General features: G+C 41.9%; 1 protein-coding gene across 5 annotated transcripts; it reads right to left on the reverse strand.

Moving 5' to 3' along the window:
• Positions 1-4,640: 4,640 nt before the first annotated feature.
• On the reverse strand, positions 4,641-22,726 carry ZBTB21 (zinc finger and BTB domain containing 21). 5 transcript variants are annotated; one of them, XM_072350026.1, is made up of 5 exons: positions 22,596-22,708; positions 17,706-17,897; positions 16,150-16,251; positions 10,664-13,571; positions 4,641-10,522 (listed from the first exon to the last, which is right to left on the reverse strand). In XM_072350026.1, exons 4-5 carry the CDS (start codon positions 13,556-13,558, stop codon positions 10,388-10,390), a joined length of 3,030 nt encoding a protein of 1,009 aa, XP_072206127.1. In that variant the 5' UTR covers positions 13,559-13,571; positions 16,150-16,251; positions 17,706-17,897; positions 22,596-22,708; the 3' UTR covers positions 4,641-10,387. The 5 variants fall into 5 exon arrangements, with proteins under 5 accessions (XP_072206127.1, XP_072206091.1, XP_072206101.1 ...); XM_072349990.1 differs by having other exon boundaries at positions 4,641-13,571; XM_072350000.1 differs by lacking the exon at positions 22,596-22,708 and adding an exon at positions 19,022-19,292 and having other exon boundaries at positions 4,641-13,571.
• Between the last annotated feature and the right edge of the window lie 5,163 nt (positions 22,727-27,889).

Genomic DNA, 27,889 nt, shown 5'->3' on the forward strand with positions numbered 1-27,889 from the left:
TGGTGAGGCTGAGCAGGGCTCTGGTGTAGCTGTAGGTGTCCCTGTTCATTACAGGGGAGCTGAACCAGATGAGCTTTAGGTGTTCCTTCCAACTCATACAATTCTATGTGACCTGCGGAGGTTGAGATTTGGTTGTGCCTAGATGTGTGGGGAAAAACAAACAAACAAACCAACCCAGAAATAGTGGCACTGCCTTGCTTGTATTCATCAAAGCGTAAGTACCTCCTCCATTACTTGTAGAAGTCTTTTATAATTCTATTGTATTATAACGGCTTTTCTTTGTGGGGTTGCACCTTCCCATCATCCAGCATCTGGGTACGCGGTCTGTACCTGAGTGATCATGACAGATGCCGTCAGCTATTTTACTCTTTATTTTCGTCCTCTCGAGCCGATTACATTCTATCCACCAGAGAGCGCCAGTAGTACCGGAGGCCGGGAAGCTCCGGCTCGGTCCGTGGGAGATGGCTGCGCTCGCTTGAGGTGCTGTCAGCTGCCTCGCAGTAGGTGATGGGTGACCTCAGCTGCACAGCGCTCGTGTATGAGGATGCCATGTGTATGGCATAGGCAAAGGCGAGGGACCGGAGTATAAGGAATTTTTCGGCACTGCTCTATACAATGAGTACGGAGCCAGGAGTTGGTCTTGATCCTTGCGGATCCCCTTCCACCTTAGGATATTCTATGGTTCTAAGGGAAATATATATATATATCCTCATTCATGAGTTCACTTTGTGTGCAAGTGTGTTGACTATACGATATCACAGTGGGTGTTAAACTATAACTTATCCTCTTGTATTTTCTCAGACAACTGTCTGCACTGCGGAAACCACTGAGGTAAACTGGCATCTGCCGTGGCAGTTCCAATGGGGGACAAAGACTGAAGAGTCTGGAGATGCACCTCACCTCTCTGCTCCTAAGTGTCACTTGAGCAGAAAATGTGGTTAGGGGAAAAAGTACTGAAGAGGACGGCTTTTAGATGAAAGTCTAAATATTTGACCAAGTAAAATCTAAAGTATTTGACCAAACAAGGAATCTTCACCAAACTCAGCAATTGCCATGTCACAGAGCCAACTTTAAACACATTCACGCTTCTATGTACAGACATACATATATAGAGAGAGGTCTCCTTTGGGCTGCGTTCCTGTAGGGCTCTTCTGCTGGATGTGGTGTTGCAGTCTTTAGTTTCTGGCTCCTCCTAGTGCCCGTACAGAGTTAGAGGCATGCAATAGATTCTAAGATTGTTTCTGCAAAACTAAGGCTTGATGTAATTTTCCTCCCGAGCCTCCTGAGCTGTGTTATACTTCCCAGAAAGCTATCTATCTAATTTCAAAAGTCAGCATTTCTATTAGTGATTATTCCCCCAAACTTATTTATGGTGTGATTCTGTAATGGTGAGTTTGCTGTTTTATCATATTTCGTATTCTTTTTAAAAAAAGCATTTGCATGCTTCAAGTTGTGTTTCTTCTGAAGATGAAACAAGTGGCCCGAATGAACGCTAACAAAGCTGAGTTTCTTTCTGGTGGCATTTAGCTGCAGCTGACTGATGTAAAGAGGAGGCAGCAGCAAACAGCAGCTGCCTTGCTATCACTGCGCTGGGCTGCCATGCAAAGAGGAAGGCTTTACCTTTCCCCTTATCAGCAGAGCAGTGGTAACTGCCCTGGACTAACACCACACAAGGTGCCCCACACTACAAGCGATGTGCTTGAAGGCAAGGACTAGCCACCTGTGAAAGGAGAAAGGGGGATGGTGGCCAGCAGAACTGTGTTTACTGCTTTGTACAACCTCCTCTTTTATATCCCCATCTTTTTAGGACCCACGGGCACAGGTGGTGAGGTGGCCAAACTGCTAATGCATTTCCACAGGTTTAGTTGCCATGCCCAGGGATGTCCTCAAGGGTGAGCAGATTTTAAAGCTTGTTCTAAAAGGATTCAGACTTCCTCCAATGCAGTATTGTAGGGAAAGTATTATTATACAGTGTTTTGGGAACTCTTTCTTCCATAAGCTCTGTGATAGACTTTATAACTTAAATGAATGAATGCAGTTTCTCATCAACCAAAAAGGCTTAGGAGGTGTCAAACCCTAGGGACTCCTAGCTGTTCATTAAGGAGGTAAGGAAAAGGCAGGAGCCAAGGAGCAATATTAATCGCAAATGACACCTTAGAACTGAGGCCAATTTCTTGTTCTCAGTTGGGCTACTTCTGGATCTTGTGATCTGCTGTCATCCTTCTCTCTCCCCTCTCTCCCACCTCTTCCTGCTCACTGCTGTTTGTTCCTACAGGCACCCACTGTGGTGTCTGCAAACCTCAGCACAGTCTCCTCCTTCCAGCAGTAGCATCTCTGGATGCTAGTAATCCCACCAGGCCACACTGCCTCATCACTGCTTCATATTAAACTTCATTGGCTTCAAGCAGCCTTCAATTGTGTATGGTATGTTGCTACTTAAGAGCCTGTGCCCTCACGTATCAGATTAAATCAATGTATGCAGCTGACGCTCCGTGACTTGAAGAGCTGTACCCGCCCTAGGTTCTGAATGACATAGCATTAAAATATTGTTGAGGGTTGTATTAAAATTGCAGAGACAACGTTAAAGAAAGAATCTGGCTTTGCTTTCCATGTACTCCTTCAACACACGCAAACAGAAGAGTTGGGTGTGTTGCTTCATTGCAGCCAGCACCTTGAAATTTTCTATTGCCAGGGCATTTCAGAACTGGACATAGAAACATTATCCATGTGGGTCTAACAGTAAAATGTATCCAGTGTTTGGAAATGAGAAAATGGTGATAACTGGAAGCATCCTATGAATAAGAGTAAGAAAAAGCTGCTGGATTTGTCTGCAGAGCAATCGTCTTAGAAGCACACCGTTAGGATTAGACCAAAAGATAACCACGAGGTTATCTTCTGTTGTGCCTGAAAATAGGCACAAAGTTTATGGCATTATCAGTAACTTTTTATCATTTTGGCTTCCTTCTTGACTTTCACATCAAACAGAGGTTCTACGGTCTCCAGAGCAGACAGCTTCCATGCAACATTTAATCAGACGTTAGTCCACTCTGCACAAGTAACAGAGGGGGAACAGTGTATAGATCTTGACTGGTTCCAGATAAACCCTGGAGGCTAGTTCCCTATGCATAGAGGGAGCCAAGCACCCAGCAACTTACCCCTCTCTGGGTCAGACAGCAGCTCCCCCCACTCTGTGTCCACAGCTCGCTTACTTTCTGACACACGGGATGGTGCTCCGTGGAGGAACAGGCCAGCAGCTCTTTGCCTCTCTTTTCACAGATGTAGAGATTATCAAAGGCAGAAATCCTCTTGACCCTGGAGACTCCTTTCAACCCTTCATTTTGAGCATTTGATAGACCCCATACTTGAACTGTTCCAGAGCTTTTCACCACACCCATTGCCCCTCCCAAACCACAACAAGACCACGTACACAGAGGTGAAAATATCAGGTAAGTGCTAGGCACATGCTCTCACTGCAAACATCACCCTTCCCACCCACAAACGTTAAAGATCAACTCTTTTTGAGACCGTGGCTCTTCTTATTAAATGTGATTTAAATCAGTGCATAAATGGAAAATGGTAAAGGACAGAAGATGGGAAATAGGGAAAATTCAGTATACAGCCCAAAGAGTTTCCAAAGTCAGGTCTCAGCCACATTGAAGAGAGGAACTCTGTCCCCCCAAAATATAATTTTCTGGATCCAAAAACTGCACTCTCATCTACAGGTTTTTGGAGAAGAAAATACATGCAGTGAAACTGCTTTTGATGACAGCACTGTGAAATACCATAAATATTCCTGCCAGTGTACGTTCAAACTCTGAACTCAGTTTTAGATGAAAGAGACGCTCAGTTGATGTCACCTTGCTTCCACAAATTCTATTTGAACCACTGATTGAGAAGGAAGCAGAGCATGAGCATCACTCAAGCACTTAGCAGACTTTCTAGAGCAGTTGGTTTCCTTGTATTCTTGAGTCAAACAGTGCAGGGGCACTTGCTGAAACAAAGAGCCCCTATTTCAGTAATGTAAAAACTATCATTCACTTTCAGCAAATAGATCAAAAGAAGCTCTTTTGTAAACAAAATTCTCATCCCACAGACACAATGGTATGCACAAAAACGTCACAACTTGCCAAGAGATTCCAGTAGAAAACACAGTAATTCCAAAGAAAGAAAGTGTAAGTTTATTGGACGCCAACATTTCTTAGTCAAGATCTAAGTAAAGAAAACATACAGTAGAAAAAGTTGTACAAAGCAGCAATGGATTTACATTGCGTTAAAGAAAAAGTTACCCTAAGCTATTAAGTCTCTGTCCTAAAAAAGTAAAAACCCATTCTTAATTACAATCCAATACTGGTGTATCGAATTGATATACAACGACTGTAAGTTATACAGGATTAAAAAAACAGCTTCTTTTGCCTTACCTCTATAATGCTTTAAAATGACAAGTGATTTTGTGTAACGAATTGGAAAATTCCATAGCAAATACATTGGATAATTCCAATTTCTAGAAACTGCATCAAACTACTTCCCCGCACCCAAATACTACAAGTGATTCCATTTTCCTGCTTTTTAAAAAGGGACACTGTCAAGAATAAGCTTTAAAATGTGTGCTTTGCTTGTATTCTGCAACAAAGATTGGGGTCTTTTTCCCCTGCTTTTACACGCACACTTTAATTAAGCGCGCCACAGTAGTGAGAAGTGTGTATCTTGAAAAGGTACCACCAATCGCTGACAGAAACAACAAAGGGAAAATAGATCAAGTCCTTTATTCTGGGATAGAGAAAAAGCAACACGACAGTGAGCTCCACCCACAGAGTTCAGATCTATTTTTTCCAGCGCTTTTACAACAATTTAGGAAAATGCCTTCAATAGGTATTTTCGCGCCCAACTAGCTCAAGTGTTAGAAGTCAGTTCATGTTTTCTTTGAATTTATTCATCTCAAGTATTTTTAATACAGCTAAGTATATTTATAGTATGTGCTCTTTCTCTTGATAGTGTCCCTTTATGTACAACAGTTATAGTACAGTTTTTCCACGAGTTGTTTTAAATAAACAAGAATCAATGACATTAAAAATACTATCAGGCTGCGTTCAACCAAAAAAAAAAAAAAAAAAAAAGTAATAATAATTAAAAAAGTTAACACTGATTAATCAACAGCAACATTGAAAAAATCCTAACCTTACTGTGATTTTTCTCTAAATCTTCTGGTAGGAAAATGTAAACAATTTTATTGAACAGTATAGGCACACGCCAGACCTACAGGCTCATGCCAGATATTTGCACCCTCATTGTCAGCGCCAAGAAGTTCAGCGTAAGTCTATCCTTATCCCATGTGCGAAACTTCTAGTTTTATCACTTGAAGTTTGGAACAAAAACAGAGTATGTGTAACTTCAGACCAAACCCGCAAATACTACTTGGGGGGTGGGGGAGGAGGGTATGGTGGGTAGAGAAGGTAGCAAAACAAAACAAAATGCATTCTACTGGATGTCACCGGAATGCTTGCCTAAACAGGAAATGCAGGAACGAGTCTCACAGCTGCGTGTTTTGGTTCATGGATAAGGCTACATCTCCATTCTGAAAGACTAGAGAAGTCTAGTGTCACCCGCTGCTTCAGAAGGTTATCTTCTCAGCTGTCAGGATGTTTCTATTCTCCTTATGCAAAATAAAATGTAACAAAATACAAGAAGCATCATAGCGTCATAGAATGTCTTGAGTTGGAAGGGACTATGAAGACCTAATTTCAACCCCCAGCCATGGTCAGGGACACTTCCCATTAGAGCAGGCTGCCCAAAGCCCCATCCAACTTGGCCCAGAACAGTGCCAGGGATGGAGCATCCACAGCTTCTCTGGGCACCCTGTGCTAGTGCCTCACTGCCCTCTAAGAAAATTTTCTTAATATCTAATCTAAATCAAACATCTTTTAGTTTAAGGCTTCTCCCATCACTATGTTGCCTCATAAACAGTCCCCCTCCAGCTTTCTTGTAAGTCCCCGTGAAGTAGTAGAAGGCTGCAGTGAGGTCTCCCTGGAGCCTTCTCTTCTTCAGATGGAACAAGCTCACCACCTTCAGCCTGCCTTCACAGGAGAGGCAACCCAGCTCCCTAATCATCCATGTGGGCTCCCCTGGACCTGCTCCAACAGCTCTATGTATCTTTTGTTCTGGGGGTCCCAAAGCTGAATGCAGTACTGCAAGTGGGACCTCACAAGGGCAGAGTAAAGGGACACAATCTCCTCCTTTGCCCTGCTGGACAGCCATCTTGTGATGTGAAGCCCAAGATGCAGTTGGCCTTCTGGGCTGTAAGTGCCCACTGCTGGCTTGTGTCAAGCTTTTCATCTACTAGAACCCGCAAGTCCTTCTCAGAGCTGCTCTCAATCCAGTCATCACCTGGGCTATACTGAAATTGAGAACTGCCTTGACTCAAAATGCTGGACCTTGCTCTTGGCCTGTGGAACTTCATGAGGGGGCCTACTCCTCAAGGACCCTCAGATGGCATCTATTCCCTCTTAAATTATCAACAAAATAAACTGAGTAGCTTTGCATCATACACAAACTTGCAGAAGGTGTGCTCAATCCCACTATTCCTGTGAAGTCTCAGTATCCATGAAGATACTAAATAGTATTGGTCCCAATACGGACCCTCAAAGGACACCACTTGTTACTGGCTTACACTTGGACAATGAGCTGTTGACTGTAACTCTTTGCACGTGGCCATCCAGGCGTTTCTTTACGCATCAAAATGTCCTATCCTCACATATATACCTCTTCACTTTAGTGGCAAGAATGTTGTGGGGGACCACATCAAAGGTCTTACAGAAGTTCAGGTAGACTATTACTTGTTGCTGTCCCGCGTTTTTGTAAGACTGCGGAATTATATTTTAGGTGTACATGCAGTTCTTATGCAGAGGAAAACTCACTTTAACTTTTCATTCTAGAGCATAAAGAATGAAGCCATAAGTCATTTCTCACTTTCAGTGGGTGACTATGGTCCCAAATTATCAAAAAAACCTTCACTTGTTTAAAAAAAAAAAAAAAAAAGTTAAGACCGATCTCATTGGAACTCAATCACATGCTTAGACCTTGCCAACACAATGCCTCAAAGGAAAAATAAGTCCCAAACCAAAATACATTTCATGGCTGAACCTCGCTTCTCTTAAATGCAATAGAAGTTTTCACTGTACTTCCACTGAAGCAGTAGAGATCTCTGAGATGTACCTGACAAACTATAAAAAATAACCAAAAAGGAAAGTAGTAAAAATTCTAATCTCTATATATTAAAACATCTGCACATTCCTGTCACAAATCTAAAGGAAAAAAAAAACCTTTTTGTATTTAGCAAGAGCTCTATATTTGCATCGCTTCAGCACACAATTACAAGTTTAAACAAAATATGATGAGGACAGGTTCTTGTATCAATAAATTTGCCTTTTATTTTGGCTGTGGCCAAGCTAGACACTCTTCAGAAGATATTTATAAACGAACAACTAACATTTTTTTTTTCCATAATTTAACTTTTTAAACATATATTAAAGTTATATAAGTGGAAGCATATTTATTCCGTATCCTCCAAAATAAACACTTCTATCAAGGGTTTTTTAAAGTACTGTATAAAAGCTAATAGAAAACCAGAACTACTATATAAACATCTCATATTTAAACTTCAGATATCCTTAATTCCTTACAAAGAGGAACTGAATTTAAAAAGCAAAACTAAACACAGAACACGCTTAAAGTTAAATTGAGACCTTAAGAAAATCTGAAGAAAAGCTTAGAAAGACCCAACTTTTTTTCCTTTGTAAATACAGCACATAGCATACTAGGAAGAAGCTCAGCGTTACTTCAGAGATACTGTATGAGCTTTTGATTTTAAGTGTGGGTTTCTTTAATCATCACACCATGTATCAGATTCCCACTTGGAAGTTCGATGACTGTAACACAGCTGACTAGTTGCCATTTTCCTTCAGAAAGTACCCTGATTTTTGAAAGGCTGGATATGAACTACTATGCTGTTGTAAAGAGGAATAACTGGTGAAAACTTAGGCATCAGTTTGCAAGAACATCTTCATATTTTCTATACACACATTTCTTAAACGCATTTAAAGCACACCGGGCAAGTCTTTAGGCTTTTCTCATTTTGTAAAGTCAGGTCAAATGCAGTAAGCATTTGACTTCTTTTGCTTGTAAGAAATCAATTTAGTCTGATCAGGGTTTCTAAGAATTTAACTGATAGTCACAGATTAACAAGACTAAACTGAGATCAAGTTTGCCTGGAAGAGCACAAAAAGGATGTTCAGCAACAAGTTTATATTTCCATCAAAAAATGAACCAAGAGGCTTGAAGGTAACACTGCCTTTTTTTTTTTTTTTGCTTTTTTTTTTTTTTTTTCTCTTCTTTTTTTGGTAGCTAAAAAATAAGTCATTGGTCCACTCTGAGCCTACATTCTTAAACTTAACTGAAGGAAAAACACTACACAATTCTGTTAGGAGAAAACTAACAGTGGCACACTTGGACTGCAACTGAGAAAAACCAGTGTGTGCCTAAACGAGGGTGCTCGTCCTCAGATTCTGAAGAGTTTCACAGGTGCTTTATTTTGCTAAATGCTGGTATGAGCAAGCAGTACTTTTTAACTTTGAATGTAGGATGCTGAGGAAAAAAAAAAAAAAAAAAAGAAAAAAAAAAAAAAAAAAGCACTATTAGAGCCAAATAGAATTAATGCCTCACTCACTCCTGTTCCCACTGAAACTCCTGCTCTTCTCAGTGAGCAAAGACTGGGCTCTGACTAGATAGTGTGGATTGCAACCCCAGTTCCTCAAATTCCAGGGTAAAGTTCTCAGGACCATTTGCATCACTGATGTTCTCGCTGTTCATTGCACTACTCCATGAAGTTTAAATTCCAGCACAACGATTTTTCACTTAATTTACCACAACTTCTGGGTAAACATTTCCTTGAACAGAGTAATTTTGGACCCTTGCTGTAGTTTCTGGTAAATATCTATGATTCTACTTTTACTAAACGCTCCAGTTGTGACTTGTGGTAAAACAATGGAACTGCACAAAGTATCTGCAGCACATATTCTCATGATTTTCAGCAGATAAGAAAACTGCAACACAGTACCACAAAGGATAGGAAGCAGCAGAAAGAAACATTCTAAGCATTGTATTCATAAAATACAGTGATAGTAATGTGATGGTTTTTCCTCTGCTTTGAGCTGGATATGCACGCTTAATACAAATTTCAAATACGTACTTCTTCATTTATACAGATGTCTATATAAGTATTTACATTTTTACTTTATGTCAAAACTTATCTTTGTACTCATGGCCAAGCTTATCACTGAGCATAGGAACACAAATCATCTTCTATCCCTTAACGAGCTCTTTTTGTTGTTTTTTTGTTTGTTTTTTTTTTTTTTTAAAGTTATACATTCCTTTGCAGTTAGAATTACAAACAGTTGTACAAATAGAAGAAACAAAATTATGAAACCTATCTGACATCCATTCAGCCTTAGTTCATATTACAAACTGTAACATCTGCGTTATGATGGCTGTTAATGCGATGACTTTAGCTACTGAAATATCCATAGTAAATTAGTCTTTGGGAAGTTATATAAAGCGACGTACCCCCCTCCCCCCACTTCTCCTTAGAAACTTATAATTTAATGGCTGAAAGCAGGCTTGCTGCTATTTTTTAATATAAAATCTTATTAATAATATTGCTGATTTTAAATTCTACTTTAATTTGCACAAGTTCCATATAACAACAAAAGAATTTTATGTTCCCTTAAAATATCAAACATTCGTATCCAATAATATCGGGATTACTGAAACATGAGGTTTATTCGTTATTGCTAAAGATCTCTAAGACCTAAGTCGATACATTAAGACACTCCATCCACTTCCTCTCTAACTGCAAGTGCATGGCAGCTATTTATAAGGAGCTTCTGTGTTGGTTTCTTTAAGGAAAAAAAAAAACAAACAACAAACAATGAAGTTGGTTACAGTATTTCACCACTATAAACTCACAGTTAGAATCCAAATTGTTGTTGCTCTTCCATTTAATATATAACTCTATATATAATACACACGCACACACCAACATCACAGGATGAAGATCCATGCATACAATCCAGATGCGATTGCATTTCAGTGTTAAATGAAATCAAAATTTTCTGTTACTATTAGATCCCAGTCCATATTATCTTTAATTACCCAGCTTTCTACCTACTAACAAAGTTAGTTTACCTTAATCTCCAAATCCAAGCAGCATCACAAATTCAGAATCTTCTGTCATCGCTGTTGTTTTGATCTTCTTAAGTTTCAAGTTTACATGGCATACATCCAAGATCCTGACAACAGCCTCCATCAAATCAGCTTTTTAAGGTATCTCTGAAAGCTAATTGTGAGTCTGCTCATGGCTCCAAAGACTAAAAGCTGTCTTGAAAGTCCTGTGACAGAGTTTACACATGTACTGTCTTTTGAACGTGATTGCTGAGAGTGGTGGAGCATGATAGAAGAGCGTATCTGACTCCTGCGGTACAAATAATTTTTCAGTAGTAGTGGAGCTTTCAGACAAGCCCGTTGGACTATCAGGCTCCAAAGGCTGGATTTTGGGTAGTGGCGGGGGTGGAGGTAAAGGTGGTGGTGATGGGGAATTAGCTGGTGGACATACCTCGGGCTCCTTATTTGCGGACTCCTCTGCAGCCTGGGACATGTGGGATTGGAAGTGACTCCACAGCCGGAAATTGGTTCGGAAGGCCTTGTTACACACATGACAAATAAACGGCTTCACAGAGCATAAGAGCTCTTGGTGACGCTCCAGTTGTTTGCGTACAGTGAAAATCTTCCCACACTTTTCACAGGGCCACAAACCAGCATCTTTATTGGAGACTACTTCCTTTGGTTCTCTGCTTGTCTCAGTGACCTCATCCTCTATATCGTCTGCAGGCTCTTCCTTGATTTGAATTTTAAACTGCTTGGAAACGCTTAAATCTTCAGGCAGGCAGGAGGAATCTTCAGAATCAAAATTGATCTGTTCTGACGAGTCACTGAAAACTCCATCTTCCTTCGTGGCAAAATTGTTTATTTTATTGGATTCTGATTGAGGAGGCAATCTTGATGAACTAGTTATGTCTCCATTGTGATCCAGGATAGGTAAAGAAAAGTTCTCTGATGGAGCCATTGTGTTCTGATTGTGAACTTCAACCTGATGACGCCAAATACTAAAGGATGATTTGAAGGTGCGCATACACTCAAGACAAGTAAGCTTCTTGTATTCACACTTGCTTTCATGCTCATGCTTCAGCTCCGGGGATGAAAATCGAAGGCTGCAGTAAGGACAGACAGTAGCATTTCTACAGAGTCGCTCATGATTTCCCTGTTCAATAAGTGAAGAGAGCTTAGCATTACAGAGACGGCACTGATAAACTTCCTTGTTTTCTACAGGACTTTCAATATGAATATGGTCTTTCTGCTTAGGAACCTTATTTCCTCCAATTGGTTTTTCTCCTGGATGCATTTTTATATGTTGTTTGAACTGCGAGAGGAAACGATAAGCTTTTCCACAGTAGACACAAATATAGGCTCCTTTGGTTCTTGATCTTAAATTCCTTTTGATGACTTGTTGTGCTTGTGAAGTAGATTGTCCTTGAAAACCTTGCTTGCCCCGTCTTAGTTTAACTATTAGAGCTTTTTTAATTTCTCTCTCTCTCACTATATCGATGAGTTTTCTTTGGAATTTCTCATCCAAAACAGCATGCGAACTGGAAGCTGGTGAGGGATTCTTCACAATTCCATGTTGTGTCTGGCAGTGTGTCCACACTTTGAAATTCGTGTGAAATCTCTTGTGGCATATGTCACAAGCATAGGGCTTTTCTGGATTATGATACATGTTAATGTGACGATGAAGACCTGCTGTTGACCTGAAAATTTTAAGGCAGTGTTTGCATTTAAATTTTTTATTTGGTCTTGCTTCTTCCATTTCACTGTATTCATCTTTACTGACATCAGAATCAGCAAAATCAGCATCAAGGTGCGTAGGGCTTGAGCCTTCCTCAAAGTTTTCTTCCGATTCAGGAGAACCCTCTTCATTCACCTTGAGTTTCTTGAATGGTAGCCTTCTATCAGCTTGAAATCTCCTTTTTGCTGGAAGTCTACTTGGTTCCTTATGATCATCCTCAGTTTTAAAAGGAAAGTCTTTATTTGTAGATACTGATGCGTCGCCCACCGTAACTCTTATTATTTCAGACGGATCTGAAAGCGGACTGCTAGGTTCAGTTTTTATTCGCACCTCTGTGAGAGGGGAAGAAACTTCCCTATCAGTTGTCTGAGAGGCACTGAAAGACCTAAGGCGATGTGGGTGCATTACCTGTGGCTTTTCATCTAAGACTAACTTCTCGGATGACTCTTTCAAGCACGACTTTTGAGATGAAACATTAAATATCTTCTGGGAATCAGTAGTTCCTGGTGAAGAGGAAGATGATACCTGCGAAGGTTTTAGGTCAACAGGTGAATAAATAGGAACCTGGCTGTCCATAGACAGTGACCTTCGAAGGAGACTTTTTACAAGTGGACCACTTCTGTCAATGCTTTGGTTTTCAGGACCAGATCCACTAGATGGGATTACTAGTCCTAACTTGGAGTAGTATAGCAAGTTCCTATCTTCACCTTGACCATTTCCTTTTCCTGCCTCTCGCAACAAAAATGTAGATTCTGATGAGCCACGTAGAGATAAGACTGGTGGCCGTGGTCTTTTTAATGATAACTCTGCAGCCTTTCCTCTTAAAAGCTGACTACTGCTTCCTGGCTCATCACTTGCAATTTCTTTCTCTGCCAAAGGTTTTTGAGGCAACACTGTGTTCCTTTTTACTAAACCACCTCTGCTCTGATCCTCTGCAGTTCCAGAAGTTTCGTGAAACTTGGTATAGCTCACAGGGTTTTCTTTCAGCCACCTCCTTTCAGTCAATGACAAATTGTGAAGGGTTTCAGTTGGCTTTGCTACTTGTGTTCTAATGCTAGTTTTGATAGCAGCGGAGGGTAAAGGTTTAGAAGTATGGCTTAAATCATGCTGTGTTTGATTTATACTCTTTCCTTGTGCTTCGCTTCTGTTCTGACAAACAATGACACTCCTCTTCTGAGAGCTAGTTTCATCTTCATCTTGATACAGTATCTTCTTAATGGGGCAAGATGGAAAGGGAGCTTGAGGGCTCTTAGAAATAATATTTGTAAGAAAGGATATTCCAAGGCTGTAGCCCAGTTCTTGCACAGCTGCAAGACTGCCTTTCTCAATAAACAAGGATGAAGAATAAATGTAGTTTAACACATTATCAAAAGCATCTGGTTCACAAAAGTCGAGCTGAAACACTGACTGAGACTCATTCTCCTTATTTGTGAACAGAGTCTGGAAGTATTCGCTGCTGGCAGCTAGAACGTTTTTATGAGCTCGAAATTTCTGATCTCCTACTATAAGAACAACATCACATAGCTGTCCCTTTAGACGCTCCTCATTCAGTGCGCTTAGAAGTGAAATGGCATGTGCTGGATTTATGTAATGCAAGAGCCCCTCCATGATTCTGATGTTCCTGAAAAAGAACAATAAGAAAAAAAATTATGTTGCTTTGTGTAGACATTTGTTAGAGATAACGTAAATAAAACTAATTTCTCTGTATTTCATAAACAAGCTAAATGACTATCAATGTTGCCGAAGAAAACTGCTTGTTTGGAGGAAAGGTATGGGATTTAACATAATATTGTTTGCTTCAGCAGATGTACAGGCATTAGAAGCAGCTCATGCTACAGAACACTTTCAAATACTTTCAGTTGATCTTACACTAAAAATAACACATTTAATTGGGGGATAGGGATACTGTGTTTTTTACCTACAGCATAGCTGTCTACATGAAGGAATTCCATGTAATGACTTCAGTTGATCATCTTTTTCTCAAGTTTGGCTTTAAGAAAATCTATCTTGGCAATTACTTCAACTTCTGAATCAGATACTGTTGTGGTCTAGCCCACTGGGCAGCTAAGTACCACATAGACCCTCACTTACTCCACTAGTGTGGAATGGGGGAGAAGTGAAAAAGGTAAAAATGCGAGAGCTCCTTGGTTAAGATAAAGACAGAAGGAGCAAAAGGAAAAAAAAAAAAAAAAAAAATGGAAAGGAAAAAAGACAGCAAGTGATACACAATGCAATTGCTCACCACCAGCTGACTGACGCCCAGCCAGTCCCCAAGAAGCAGCCGTCCCCCTGTCCAGCTCCCCCAGTTCTGTTGTTCAGCGTGACACCACGTGTTATGGGACATCCACGTGGGCCAGAGTCAGCTGTCCCGGTTCTGCCCCCTCCTAGATCCCTGTGCACCCTCAGCTTCTTACAGGCTGGGCAGCATGAGGAGCTGAAATGTCCTTGGCTCTGTGCAGGCACTGCTCAGCAACAACTACAACAACAGTGTGCTAACAACATTATTCTCATCCTCAATCCAAACACAACACCATAACCAGCCATCATGAAGAAAATTAACTATATCCCAGCCAAAGCAAGGACACACACCTAAAGTTAGTTATACTAAGTCACTTCTTAAGGTTAAGCAACCCTGACAGTCTCCTGATAACTAAACAAATAAAAAGGTTTTTGCTGTTATTTTTTATAGGGTGATGAAAAGGACATTAATACTGGCAGAATTATCGCCTGTAATCTCGGCTAATTCATTACGCCTGCTTATATTTAATGAGTGCTAACATGCATACACTTCTAGCTAGGAAATATGTATTAATTCTTATACCTGCGCTAACAGGATTATTGGTTTCTCAGAAATTTCATAATTTTAACTGAACTATCCCAGCAGCACTTCGCTCCTGCTAGAAAATAATCAGTTAACTGAATTCTCCATCTTATTCATTAGCTTATATGTGGACTTTACACCCATAACCTACAGTTACCTACCCCCCAGATGCATCCAAGAGTATAATAAACACAAATAAAACTGCAGTGCTGAAACCCCCACACTACTTCAAAACACAGCCCACCCTGTACTGTAGAATGCCTCCATAACTCAACAGGCTTTTCCTGACTAGGTTTTAACAAGAGAAGACAAACAGGTTTTAAACTAGTCTGAGCAAACAACTTCTGTCATATGCATTGAATTTTATATATCAGTGCACATGTACACATGCACAAAAATCTGCAACATCCAATTTTATTTTGTTGCCATGGACACACCTACAATTCTATTTAAGACAACCTGCAGTACAAATTTTTAACTACTTTCCTCTATGGTGATGAAAAACAAGTAAATGATGTGTCTGTTAAGAGCAATTTTTTTTGCAGCTGATTTAAGAGACTTAAAATGTTTACATATGATACATGCTACAGTAACAAAAAGGTTTCACTATTCATTGATTCTCAATCAAAGCTGACAATTTTATCAAAATAAAAAATTAAGAAGATATAATCCTGTAATTATTGAACTAGAAATCTTGAAACCAATGAACTTCGATCACAGGAACTGATTGAAGTCTAAATTGATAATGCTGAGAAGATGACTTAAAGTATGCTGGGTACGGTGTCTCAGGACATTGGTCATATCATAGGACTGAGCTACCACTTCTGCATCTGAAACTACCAGATGAGTTTGTAGTATCAAGGCAATAGCAAAATTTTGTTTCTTATTCAAATCTGCCTCTTAATGGAGTGTTCCAGCACCTTGCAGCATTATTTCATTAATGCTAATTTATCCTTAATTCACCTCAAATAGTTATAATGCATAATGCCTCCACTCCTCTCCCTAAAAAGGTATAACAGTTATGCTTCTATGTATGTGCGAAATCCATATGTTCTGCTTTTTATGTTTGACTTAAAAGTACTGTCTAAGGGGGGTGAGCTATTTTTTGGACACTTCTGCAATGTAAAGTGGTGGTGTCTGAAAGGCCCTAGTCCAGCCTGAATGTCTGTGCACCCGTTAACACTTGAAATATTAGCAAGTGCTCCAAGAGTGCATTTTTCCCTTTAGTTTTATCTTAAACAGAGTTTGTACACTCAAATGATTTGTCTGTGTCACAAATTAAATAGTCTACAGAGATAACAAAATGTATTTCTGAAGGAAACTTGAACTAAAATATAGTGGTAGAAACACCTACTAAAAGTTGCAACTGAACCCATACCTCAAGGACGCGCTGGGTAGGAGACGGTCAAATGTTCTGAAGTATTTTCAAACCTTTCATTTTAATCTGCTTTACCCAGGCCTTGAGTGTTCTGTAAGACACCTGAAGAATAAACACCGTGCAGTTACTATGTGTTCCTTTATTCGTAACACAGTAATGCTAGTTCTACAGACTGATATAAAATCCACACATCTAAAACAAAATCCAACAGCCCCCCATTTTTCTTCCTATATACGCCTCCTTATTCGTAGGACACCTTGAACGCGCTACATAACAAAAGACAGAGAAGAGCATCCTAGTACAATCCTCCATTTCATTTGCAGAGCACAGTTTCTGTGTGCCAGAGGAGGCAGACCTCTTTGGTGCAACTGGCACTTTAACAGTAACCAAGGCTGCAACATACACAACTGGCAGGGGACCAAATTAATCCTGCAAAAGCAGCTTTAATCCTGGTCTTCCCTGCTTCTAGCATTTGACTTTCAGCTCCATAGCCTTTAAAGACAACGTTCAGAAATAAAACACGTAACAGTATGTTAAAAGACAAATCCAGAGGCAGTCACGCAGAACCATTTTAACACTTTTACATATCATCAGAAAGCCTTTAACACAGATTTAAAAAATAAAACAAAAAACCCACAAGATTACTAGTGTAAACGTACAGCATGCTAAAATTTCACTGCATGAACAGCTCTCAGTAACAAAGTTAATCGGAGAGTTTCCTGCTCCCTTTGGTTCATCCTATCTGCATGTCGCTGCTCACAACTCCCGCAGCTGCACTAGAACAAATATTTGCAGGTCTGCGTTACAGAACAGGTCAGACAATACATAGAGAACAAATATTTCTTTTCAAATGCTGGTCATTTCTCATAGTAAAGCTCAATCCCAGGGACAATTGTATTGGCATAACTGAAGAGAAAGCAAACTGTGGGAGTGGAGCAGCTCTGGGAAGACAAGAGGTTCTTAGAGCAGTTTGCCACTAAAGCTGACGTAAGGCTGACAGCACTCAACCCCTTTATAAATGGCATGCCTAACAGTGTGTAAACAACAGATTTGATTCCAGGTGTTTGAGGAATCATACTTCCTCAGCTGAAGATCATTCTGCCTCTAACTGCCTAAGCCCCTTCCTGATAATCTGCTTTTTTTATTATTATTATTATTTTCTAACCAATTTCTCCAACCCTCTTCAGTACCAGCTAGAAACAAAGCTATTTCCTACTTTGTTCCCTGATGCCTGGGTGGTGTCAAGGAGACAGAATGTACCAGATCTCTCACTGTCTGTACTCCGGTGCTATGTGCTACTGGTCCTCAGGAGGAACAGTGAAAGCAAGCCTCCAGATCCAGGAGAGGGAGGCGCAGCAGGAGCACCTCTGGGCGGCGAGGAAGGGATTTTACTGTCAAATCTTCAACAGCCCTCTACTGATATCAGCCTTCTGAAGCTGAAGTACCACATTTGACACAAGATAATAATAACAAGAGCAATTGTTTTGAATAAGGACAGAAAAAGATACCCCCACTATTTCAAATGACTGCAAAAAAAAAAGGAAGTCTCTACTCACAAAAGCTCTTCACAAGTGAACGGTGAAGAATCTTTCTCTTTGGCTCAGCACTTCATTGATTCTCACCAGCTCCCTGCCATCACACTGCAAGATCCCCTTCCATCCTCTGTCCCTCACTTTCATGCCTCCTGCTCCCAGCCCTGGGGTCCTCTGCCTTTTACCAGTGACCTCCTACTAAGTTGATTCAGCTCCCTAAAATGAAGGAAAAAGAATAATAAATCAATCCAACTTTTTTATATATTTGCTAATTTAGAGGTGAGAAACATAATCAGCTCATGCAGGGGTCAGATGCATCAGAGCTGCTGTAAGAGAAGCAGTGAAACTGCCTGTTCTTTGTCAGCAAGTCAATCAGCTTTGCCATCTGAAACTTCACTTTCAGAAGTAATGAAGTCACTCAGTCTGAAAAAGTTCATCACAACAACTAATACTTGTAAACATGCAACTGGAATAAGACATTGCTGTTGTCTGCTGACTTCCCTTATAACCACGTCCACGTAGCTGTCAGCTAAAGATGCATCAATAGTGTCCTGGAGGTGGAGGTAGGAAAGACTGTTCCAAAACACAGAGTGCTGCAGCAAGAATGTGCCTGGGCTGACAAACTGCAGTTAGAATAAGAAAACACAGGAGAAGAAGATATGTGCACAGAGGAGACAGACAACGAGAGGAACTTAACAGTGGTTCTAACAGAGAAATACACATATAACTGTGGCAGGAGGAAACCCACTAAAATGCAGAGAGATATGAATGGTGAGGCCCAGCCTAAGAACACAAAGAGGCTTCCTGTGGTGTCATCAGGTAAGCACAGGCAAGTTGTGCCTGGTTATGAGTGCTCTGCAGGAGCTTTGAAGGCTCTCCTTGCTCACGTACTGCTTCTGACCCAAAGTGGAAAGAAGCCTTATTATCAATCAAGGCACCAGATGCAAAACAAACCCACATCGCTTAAACTTCTACTTGACTATCCTGTGCTGGATTTTATTATTTGAGCTTGACTACAGCTTGTCAAATGCCTTTTCACATAACAAAAACTTGTGAGTAAAAGCTTTGAGCCTACAGAACAGGATTGTTTGCACCTCTGTAATTTTTTTTTCCTAAGTAAATATTTGAGCGATCTCTTGCTGCAAGTTTGGGGATTTTGTCTATCTGGATTTTGAAAAATACCCTTCACATTCTTGTTTACAAACGAGCAGCACTTAAGGGTGTGATTTCACCTTAGTTTCAGTCCAATCTAATCGGGGATTGAAGGGATCAGTCTGCACCTCCTCCCCCTCTAAGGACAGACAAGTTCACTGTCAGCTCAGCAAGCTGATCCAGCTCACCAGGAGATTGCACAACCACTGGATGTAAGGGAGAGGGCAGGAATACGTGCTGGCTGGGAGCTCTTCTCATTCTTCTTGGAAGAGTTCATGAAGATTAGCCATGGTTTGATACAATATTTGTCCTGGCCTCAGCACCTCAACTGCGAGGTATGAGGCTCATCATCCAGACTGCTGCAAATAAAAATCAATGCATTTTAAAATCCCATTTCCTAAGGCAGTCTTCGGTTTCCATTCTTCTGAGTTTCTTAACACCACCATCAAAATCCCATGGGAAAAGCCCCAAGACTTGATGGCAGAACGTACACTACAATCACTGAAAGAAAGCTCAGCCCCAGCAAGATTTCATCTGACTTTTTTTCCTTTTCTTTTTTTAAATAAGAGATGCATGAAATCAAGAATGTGAAGAAGGGGAAATGCACGCCAAAGCTGGACGGCTGCACTCTTCCTACAAGTTGAATTTATTATTTTATTGGCAATTCTTAGATACACTCAGCAAGTTGAATATTTGGTCACCTGTTTTGCTGTATGAGCTGCTCTTTGTTTAAATGCTCTAATTCACAATAAAATTCTACTTACACACTGCTTTCAAATCTGCTGGCATAGTGAAAGTGACAAACCATCATTATAATAATGGGAATATTTCTTTTAATACAAAAGTGCTTTTTACTGGCATAGTATATTTTGCAAGGGAACCTATGTAAGATTAGCCCCTATAAACATATTTTTTTACACTAATGTTTGTGCAAGAATAAAAGTATAGGAATAAAAAGTCGAGCACTTAATCTGAAGCATGCTGAACTACTATAATAGCTGAAGTGTGCATGAAACTAGAAAATCCCAAGTGAACAGCTTGTTATTTTTCAAGATTCACAGAGTGCAGGTATCTCACTCACTGAAGTGACCCCAAAAAACTCCTTTCAGCCACTGTTAACGATGGGCAGAATATGAAGCCAACGTTTCCAAGGTTCTCTGACCACTCAGTGTAGCAGCATTCACTAGGAAGCAGTTCACTTGCTCTAAAGTTGACAATTAATTTTAACAGAGAGCTGAAAACAGCTGCAACTATGGCCTATGACTCACAACTCTGCACCTCCCAGTGCAGCACAAACTGTGTGGTAGTTACAGCCCCACTTCCTCTACCCAGCTCCTCCTCCTTGCCCCCAGTAAGACCACACTCATTAACAGACCGGGATTATCATTACTTTGCAGACAGAACAGCTTTCGAAACCTGGAAAGCTAGAAATGGAAATTACTTGACGTTTTGAAATAGTAACTGCTTTACAGCTACCGAAGTTCAAAAACAAACAACTTCAATGAAGCACAATGGCTTTTGAAACAATGAAGCAATGGTCAAGTTGTTCATTTAAACCCAAACGTTAGCATGCCTCTGCTTGACAGCAAATAACTGTAAGGAAAGCAGAGCCAGCCACTGCTGAGAAAATGATCACAGCACCAGCTGTTTAATTCTCTAGCAATATTCTCCAGCATAACATAGACACAAAAGATGAGCCCAGAAAGCACCATGTCTTAGCAATATCCAGCTTCTCGTGATTCACGCAGGAGAGGGGACACAAAAGGTTTCATTTATGATCTTTGTGTACAATTATACATATAGCACAAATGGCCTCTGAAGCTTCTTACAAACGCCTGCTTCTTTCTGCATTAAGTTAAATTACTAATATTATAGAATGGCTTGTATTGGAAGGGATCTCACAGCCCACCCATCCCAACCCCTGCTGTGGGGGCAGGGCTGCCCCCCACCAGCTCAGCTGCCCAGGGTCCCATCCAACCTGGCCTTGAGCACCTCCAGGGATGGGGCACCACAGCTTCTCTGGATGTGCTAAAGGATAAGTTACGCTAAGTGTTTAAATAAAGCACCAATTTTATAATGATTTGATTTCCAGTTTGGATCAAAGGTAATGTTGAAATTGGCGGAAGAGCAAGAACATGGTGGAGGGAAAAATAAAAAAATAATACAGTCACCCCTTTAGTTTTCATCCACAGGGGTGACCTTGGATCCAGCAGGCTCTGGGAAGCCCACAGCTGGAGAGATCCCTGATAAACCCTCTTCTGGCACACATAACCATAGCTGAAGTCTCCAAAAGTTGTGATATTTTCCCTCAAGTCCTCACTGAGGGACATGAAAATTCTTTAAATGCTCACATCTAGCCATCCTGGTTGGACTTTCCATAGGAAGAAAACACCACATGTTCTTCTGAGAGGACAACACTCTGTCATGAGTAGAATAACAGATTCAGAGAGAGAAGTATGCAGGATCCTATTAGGGACAGATAGCCACATCATTCGTGTTTTGCAAGCAAGGTTTATAAAAGCAGTTGCTAAGGTTTGCTAAGAAGTTCTCCCCCCAAAGAACATCATAAGGCTGGTGGAAAATTTTAGTCAAAGCAGTTAGTTTGTCAGTTTGAGCAAAGTCAGAACAGAACATAGTAACCATCAGCCTTCAGGTAAAACAGATACAGCGCAGAGCTCTCTTTTATGTGCAGTGCAGATTTACTACTCCTGATGTCATATCGAAAGCACTGTTATGTAAAAATGTATTAAAAAAAAAAAAAAACAAACCACAACCTGTACTTCCACAGTAATATTGCTTTAAGGATGAAAACTCAGTGTATTAACTACAAGACCTTCACTGTACTTGAGAAAAAAAAGGTGAGATGATATAATTCACCACAATGTCATATCCACCTATGTACAGCTAACTTCTCCCACTGCACTCCCCCACCAACAGGACAGCTTTCAGAGGTGTGCCATTAAGCTATTATGATGTGCTTGTTGAAGTTCCACACTATGCCCTTTTATCGCGAAAACAAGTCATGGAGATGGAAGTGTTTCGGATCTGTGATATTTCACCTGAGCCACATCCAGTCAGGACATATAACGAGAGTTTAACATTAAAGAGAAGTTCGGACGTGCACTGAAGGGCTGGCCCCACCAACTCCTTCCCACCCTGAAACTCGCAACCTAGAGGGAATCCCCGTTCCAGCCGCAGCAGCAGCTCACGTCCCCACGCTCCCCACACCACAACCGCCATCTGCCCTCCGTGCCGCACCGCCCCTTCCCCTCAGGCCTCCAACCGCCCCTGAGGACAGCCGGGAGCCGCGCGCCCCTCCCCGCCGCCAGCGCCCCGCGCACGGCCGCTCCCGCTCGCCCGCGCCGCGCATGCGCCCTCACAGAGGCACCGCCCCCTTTCCATCCCCAGCCTCCGCGCAGGCGCAGCTCCGGAGGGGAAGGGGGGGAGACAGGCCGGAGGCGGAGCCGGGGCGCCGCGCGTGCGCAGAAAGCGTCGCGGCGAGCCTATGTGGCGGGTGCGTGCCGGCGCAACGGGCGGCCGCCGCCTCCTCGCGGCGTAGGGCGCGTGCGCGAGGCAGAAGGGAGAGGAGTTTCGTAACCGGCGCAGGCGCAGTGCTCCGCTCGGGGACCGCAGCCCCGTTCGGTGGGGGGAAAAAAAAAAACCACCTCAGAGTTACGTCAGGAAAAGACGCCTTTGTACACGGGGAGACCCAAGCGGCGCGGGCGGCCCCCGAAACGGGCGCGAGACGCGGCCGTTACTCACCCGCTCCGCCGCCGGCCGCGCCCCCCCCTGCCGGCCCCCCTCGGCGCCGCCGTTCACGGTTCGCCCGCGCGCGCTGCTGCCACCGCCGTGATTCCATCCATCTTGAATTTGACGTCATCCCACACCAGGGATGAGGTCATCGAAGGGAACGCTCGTCACGTGCGCAGCGCTCCGATTGGCCGCCGGCGGAGCGGGGGGCGAGGCGCCGGCGCGGCGGGGAGGGCAGCGGCTGGGGACGGCGACGGGGGATCCCCCACCCGCCGCCCCTCCCCTCTTCTCCGCTCTCCTCGGTCTCTCGCTCCGCGGGCGGGAGCCTCTCGCCGGCGCGGCTCTCTCGCTGCGGCGGCAAAGCCCGGCGTGGGGCGAACCCCCCTCCCTCCCAACGGCTGCTTAACGGCCGTCCACGCGAGGGGGGGAAACTGAGGCAGAGGCGGCGTGGGGGCGGTGCGTGGTGGGGTGCAGCGCTGCTCTCCCTTCCCCCACGCGAAAACACAACCACGCACTCTTGCTTGTAATGCTCGTTTTGCCCAGAGGCAGGGCAGGGCCCCCTGGGGTCGGGCTCTGTGGAGCCGTTCTGAGGGACTTCCGAAAGCCTTGAGGGGTTGCGTCAAGCGGCGACTCTTGGGGTTGCCCGCTGCGAACGACCTACTTGTAGGGGGGTTTGTGTGTAAAAATGCAAGCGCTAACGCCTCAGTTTTCCTCTTCAATAAAATCTAAAATCGCCAGACTTCTCTCTCGTTCCCTCTCTGCTTTTTTTGTTGTTGTTTTGTTTTGTTTTTAGAAGCTAATCTGGCCCCATTATCTCTTCATTAAAGACAGCTCACTTTCTGGAGATTAACATCTAATCCGCACGCTGGTTGCTTTTAAATATGCCGCTCAAATACTCCGAAATAGCCGCTGGAATCTCTGTAATGCGTTTAGCGTTGCACTGAAACTTGTTTCCCCCAAGGATTCAACACAAATGGGCTAAACCCCATGACAGAAAACCCCATTACGAAAACTGTCGATGTACCTCTACAGTTCCAGCCTAACGCTTCCCTTTCCAGGTATAATTTTGTGAGCTCTTTCTGCTGGTGGTGCAAACTTTTTTAAGCTGCCTATAGAAGGAGGATGCACTGACGCTGCCAGCGCTGCCAGCGAAGTGCTTGTGAAACCAACCTGAGCTCATCCATCCAGCAAGGCCCCGCTAATGCTTTTCAAATGTCTGCAGTTATATCTCTGCCAAGTAGAAACAAACCAGCCTTGCGTAATTATTTTCTCATCTGCCGCTCACCAGAAGAGCCTGTGTCACAGATGGAGAATGTCCACTCCACATTTACCCTGCTGAAGAACTGCGTGCTTCGGGGTCTGCGTGACATGCACACCCATGTAAATATGTTTTAATGTGGAGTTGTTATCGATGCTTTTTTTGTTGATATCTAGTGAAAGTGTATTTATTAAAATAGAGCCTGCTGGTATCATGTTGGTACTGGAGAGCAGCTAGTTCCTGTAGTCCATACATAGATACTTACTTGGAACTAGCTAATTGTTCCCTTCCAACATAAGCCATTCTGTGACTTCATGACTTAGAAAAAATTTTGAAGATGGTTCTCAAGGGTTTCATGGTTTCAAGGGACATAGGACTCAATCTGACTGTAGTTCATAGAATCATAGTTGCAGAATCATAGAATGGAATCATTAAGGTTGGAAAAGACCTGTAAGATTACCTAGTCCAACCAGCACTCCACTATCACTGTGCCCACTAACCGTGTCCTTCAGTGCCACATCTCTATGGCTCTTGAACACCTCCTGGAAGTGCCTCACCGCTCTTCCTGAGAAGAAATTGTTCCTAATATCCAACCCTGTGTCGTGTTTGAGTCTCATTGGCTTGACATTAACATTGTTTGATGATTTAATTCCTCGTAAGTTAGATTTTTCTTGATTATCATTAAATGTAGACAAGGAATTTGTGAGTTAGAGTTAGCTGAGGTTCATGTTGTCTCTCAAGTATGTTAATGTTTTCAAGTGTATTCGTTCACAGTTGTTTGAACACTTTCTCATTCTTTAAGAATAGCATGGTTATGAACTTATGATTTCAAACAGCTCTAATTTTATGTGCTTTGATGAAATACTTTGATATCTTTGTTTCATCTACATATATGTGGTTGCAGCTGTTATTACCAAATGCGTGTTTGTTGAGTATAGGGTTTGCTTTCCATTCGGGTTATCCAGTAGCTGCTCAGATTAAGTTCTCTTGACTCTTGCCAGCAAATTCAGTCACTGGAGTTTTGTTCAGAACTCCTGCAAAATACCAACTGAAAGCAAACTATATGAAAAATACAGGTGATTATACATGGACTTTGTGAGAAAAGGACATCTGAAAACTAAAACACTTGGCAATGGTTGTATGTGTGTTTATCGGAAGTTACCCTTCTCAGATGCAAATGCTGTACTCTAGGGCCAAATTGTGTACACTGTACAGTTTTTTTAGGTTGCCATTTATTGCGTTTTCAATTTAGAAGTGTTTGGAATAAGGTCATATCCTGGAAGCAGGCTGTCTTTTTCTAGATCTGTAGGTTCTAGATTATCTTTGATCTACAGACCCCTAAATTTTTTATGTGAAGCTTTGATTCTCATGTCATTAATTTAAAACTACTGGCATCAGGTTATTTTATCTTACAGAGCTAAAGGTGCATCTCAGATAGCCGTAAGCAACTATATATCAGCAGCGGAGAACACCTGGTTTTGGAGGGGAGAGGATAAATAATGGGCATCAGAAGGAATGACGTGCAGACTTGGTGGGGGAGCTTTGACCAGGTAGAGCAGTAAGATTTTTTTTCATCTTGGTAGATTCTTGAGGCTTATGGCCGTTCTGTCCTCCAGGGGCTTTAGATACTCTGTATATATGCCACATATACAGCAGGATACACTGTTGCCACATGCCCCCCTCTCAGGCAGCGTGGCTTCACAAACATTACCATTCTCATGTAGCTGCTGTAATAGCAGAAATACAGTACTGCGAGGGCCAGAGTATGATGTCTTTGTTGTTTCCAGGAAACAAGAATCTGGAATTACTGCAAGGAGAAGTATTGGAAAGGGAGTTCATTTGTTTCTAAAAAAGTGCCAGCTCTCTCAGCTGGCACCCAGACCTTACCGGTGGAGCACTTGCTGGTGCTGTAGAGCATACCAGCTGCTCTATACTCCCTCCCGAGCCTCCTGAATCACTGGGCAGTGTAGCACAGAAAACAGCCACATGAATCACTTCCTCTTTGCCACTGTGGTATGCTGCAAATGTTCCTGGAAGTACTAGATGTCTATCTTCTTTGACTCCAAATATTCTGCCAAAACACAGGTAACTTATGTCTCGCTAAAGTACATACATAATTTTTCACCTATCTCTCATTGCTGACAGCTGTCCATGGAAAAGAACAAATCTTATCTCTAATTATTGCTACAGTCATACAAAACTTGCTATAACGACTGTTAGTAGGTAAAGAGAAATCTCATTGTTGCTAGCAAGAACCTGTCACTTCTTGTCACAGAAATACTGACATCACCAGTAGTGAGAGAGTAGGAACGGACTGACTACCAGGCAGAAAGATATGTAATGATAATAGTGCAAGATCACAGTGTTTCCATAACTTGTGTTAAGTATGGTGTGCAGATGAAACCCTGGAGATTTAAATTTATAACAGGAAAATAACTATAATAAAATATAAGTAAAGCTCGAGACTCCACCTGTGGTATTGCAATTTCTGAGTGCCCGTTTTCAAGCTATTTTATCTGTCCTTCTCATTCTGCTGCAGATAGCAGCATTTAGTTAATATTTTCCACTCAGAATCCACGTGCCCAGCAGTTTGGGCAGTTTCAGATAAAAGCTGCCAGATAATGACGAGCTGGATAATGTTACCGTAGAACACTGCTCAATAGGAGGAGGTGCATACCTGTTTAAAAAGGAGATAGATAGTTCCATGGGTCAAACAATGATTCAGAGAAGAGTAAGCTTCAAAATATTAAGGCATTCATTCTCTAAGCTGGTAGGTCATCACAGCACTGCAGTTGTTGTTTAAAAGAATAATGTAAGCATAACGTATCTTCATTTCAGACTAGTGAGACGTTCATGGATACTTTTAAAAGTATGCTGACTGAAAACCAGCAGAACAACTGGAACGCACAAATTGTTGCGTGCAACAGATAGGGAGTGATTTCGTGTTATCAGTTTTCACAGCTCCACTTAACTTCAGCTGGAGTTTGTTTTCTCAGGTCTCCTGAAGATAAAATGCAGAGTATTCTAATCACAGTGGATGTGTGTGAGACAGGTTTATGAAGTAGCTTGGCTTTCCTAGTTACACATGTGTATGTCCTGGCTCCTTATTTTAAGCGGACTGTATGTATAGAAACTCATGAAAGAGCCAGTGGAAAGACAGGTGATAAGAACCATGCTTAGCAAAGTTTATTTCCAGGAAAAATAAATGAGTATAAACGGACTGATAGTGGGAAGTGTGCATTAGCACATTAGTTATGTTTATTGACCAATTTTCCTGTAAATGTGGCTTTAGGGACCAAGTTTCTTGGCAGGAAGCACCGTGACTGTAATCTCTTTTCTCTGGAAGGTGTACAAGTGAATCAGAGAGTCAAAGAGTTGTTACTGCTATGAAATATTTAACAAGTCAGCTTGATGATCAAATTCCTCAGTAGCAATCTGACTGTTTGGCCTCAGACAACAATCTTCTGAGGGTAGGAGATTGTGCAAAGATGGACAGCAGTTTTCAGAGCTGCAGCAAGTGCGTTTGTGTTTGTGCATTGTTAAGATACCCCAGGAATTTAGAGTATGATGAATAACTATATTTCATTTATCCGAATGCTAGAAGAGATTTGTGGTAACTTCCAATTAAATAAAAATGCAGAAGTCAGAAAGTAAAACTACTGGTTTACAGAGAATTTGTTTGCATTTGATTGCTTGATCAAATAATGTCTGAAAATTTGAGATGCTGCTATATGGTGTTTTTCAATACTATTTTATGCAGCTTAAATCTGTCACAAATACTATACCTGAGGGGACTGTTATGTCACTGGGTTATTTCACACTGGATGTTTACATGCTGCTCCTAAGACTACAAATGATACATTTCAAGGAGTGTTTGCAATCTGTAATGACTTTAAACTGGATGCAGTGCCTTTTTAGTTCAGTGTAAAGCCATGACCGTAATCTGAGATCAGGAACTGAAATTTGCTTTTGGGCTGTGAATACAGACATAATGCCCCATAACAACTAAAGGTCAGCTTTTGCAGTTTTATGGCCCATGCAATCTTAC

This window comes from Excalfactoria chinensis, chromosome 1, assembly GCF_039878825.1.
Source record: "Excalfactoria chinensis isolate bCotChi1 chromosome 1, bCotChi1.hap2, whole genome shotgun sequence".
Classification (NCBI taxonomy): Eukaryota; Metazoa; Chordata; class Aves; order Galliformes; family Phasianidae; genus Excalfactoria; species Excalfactoria chinensis.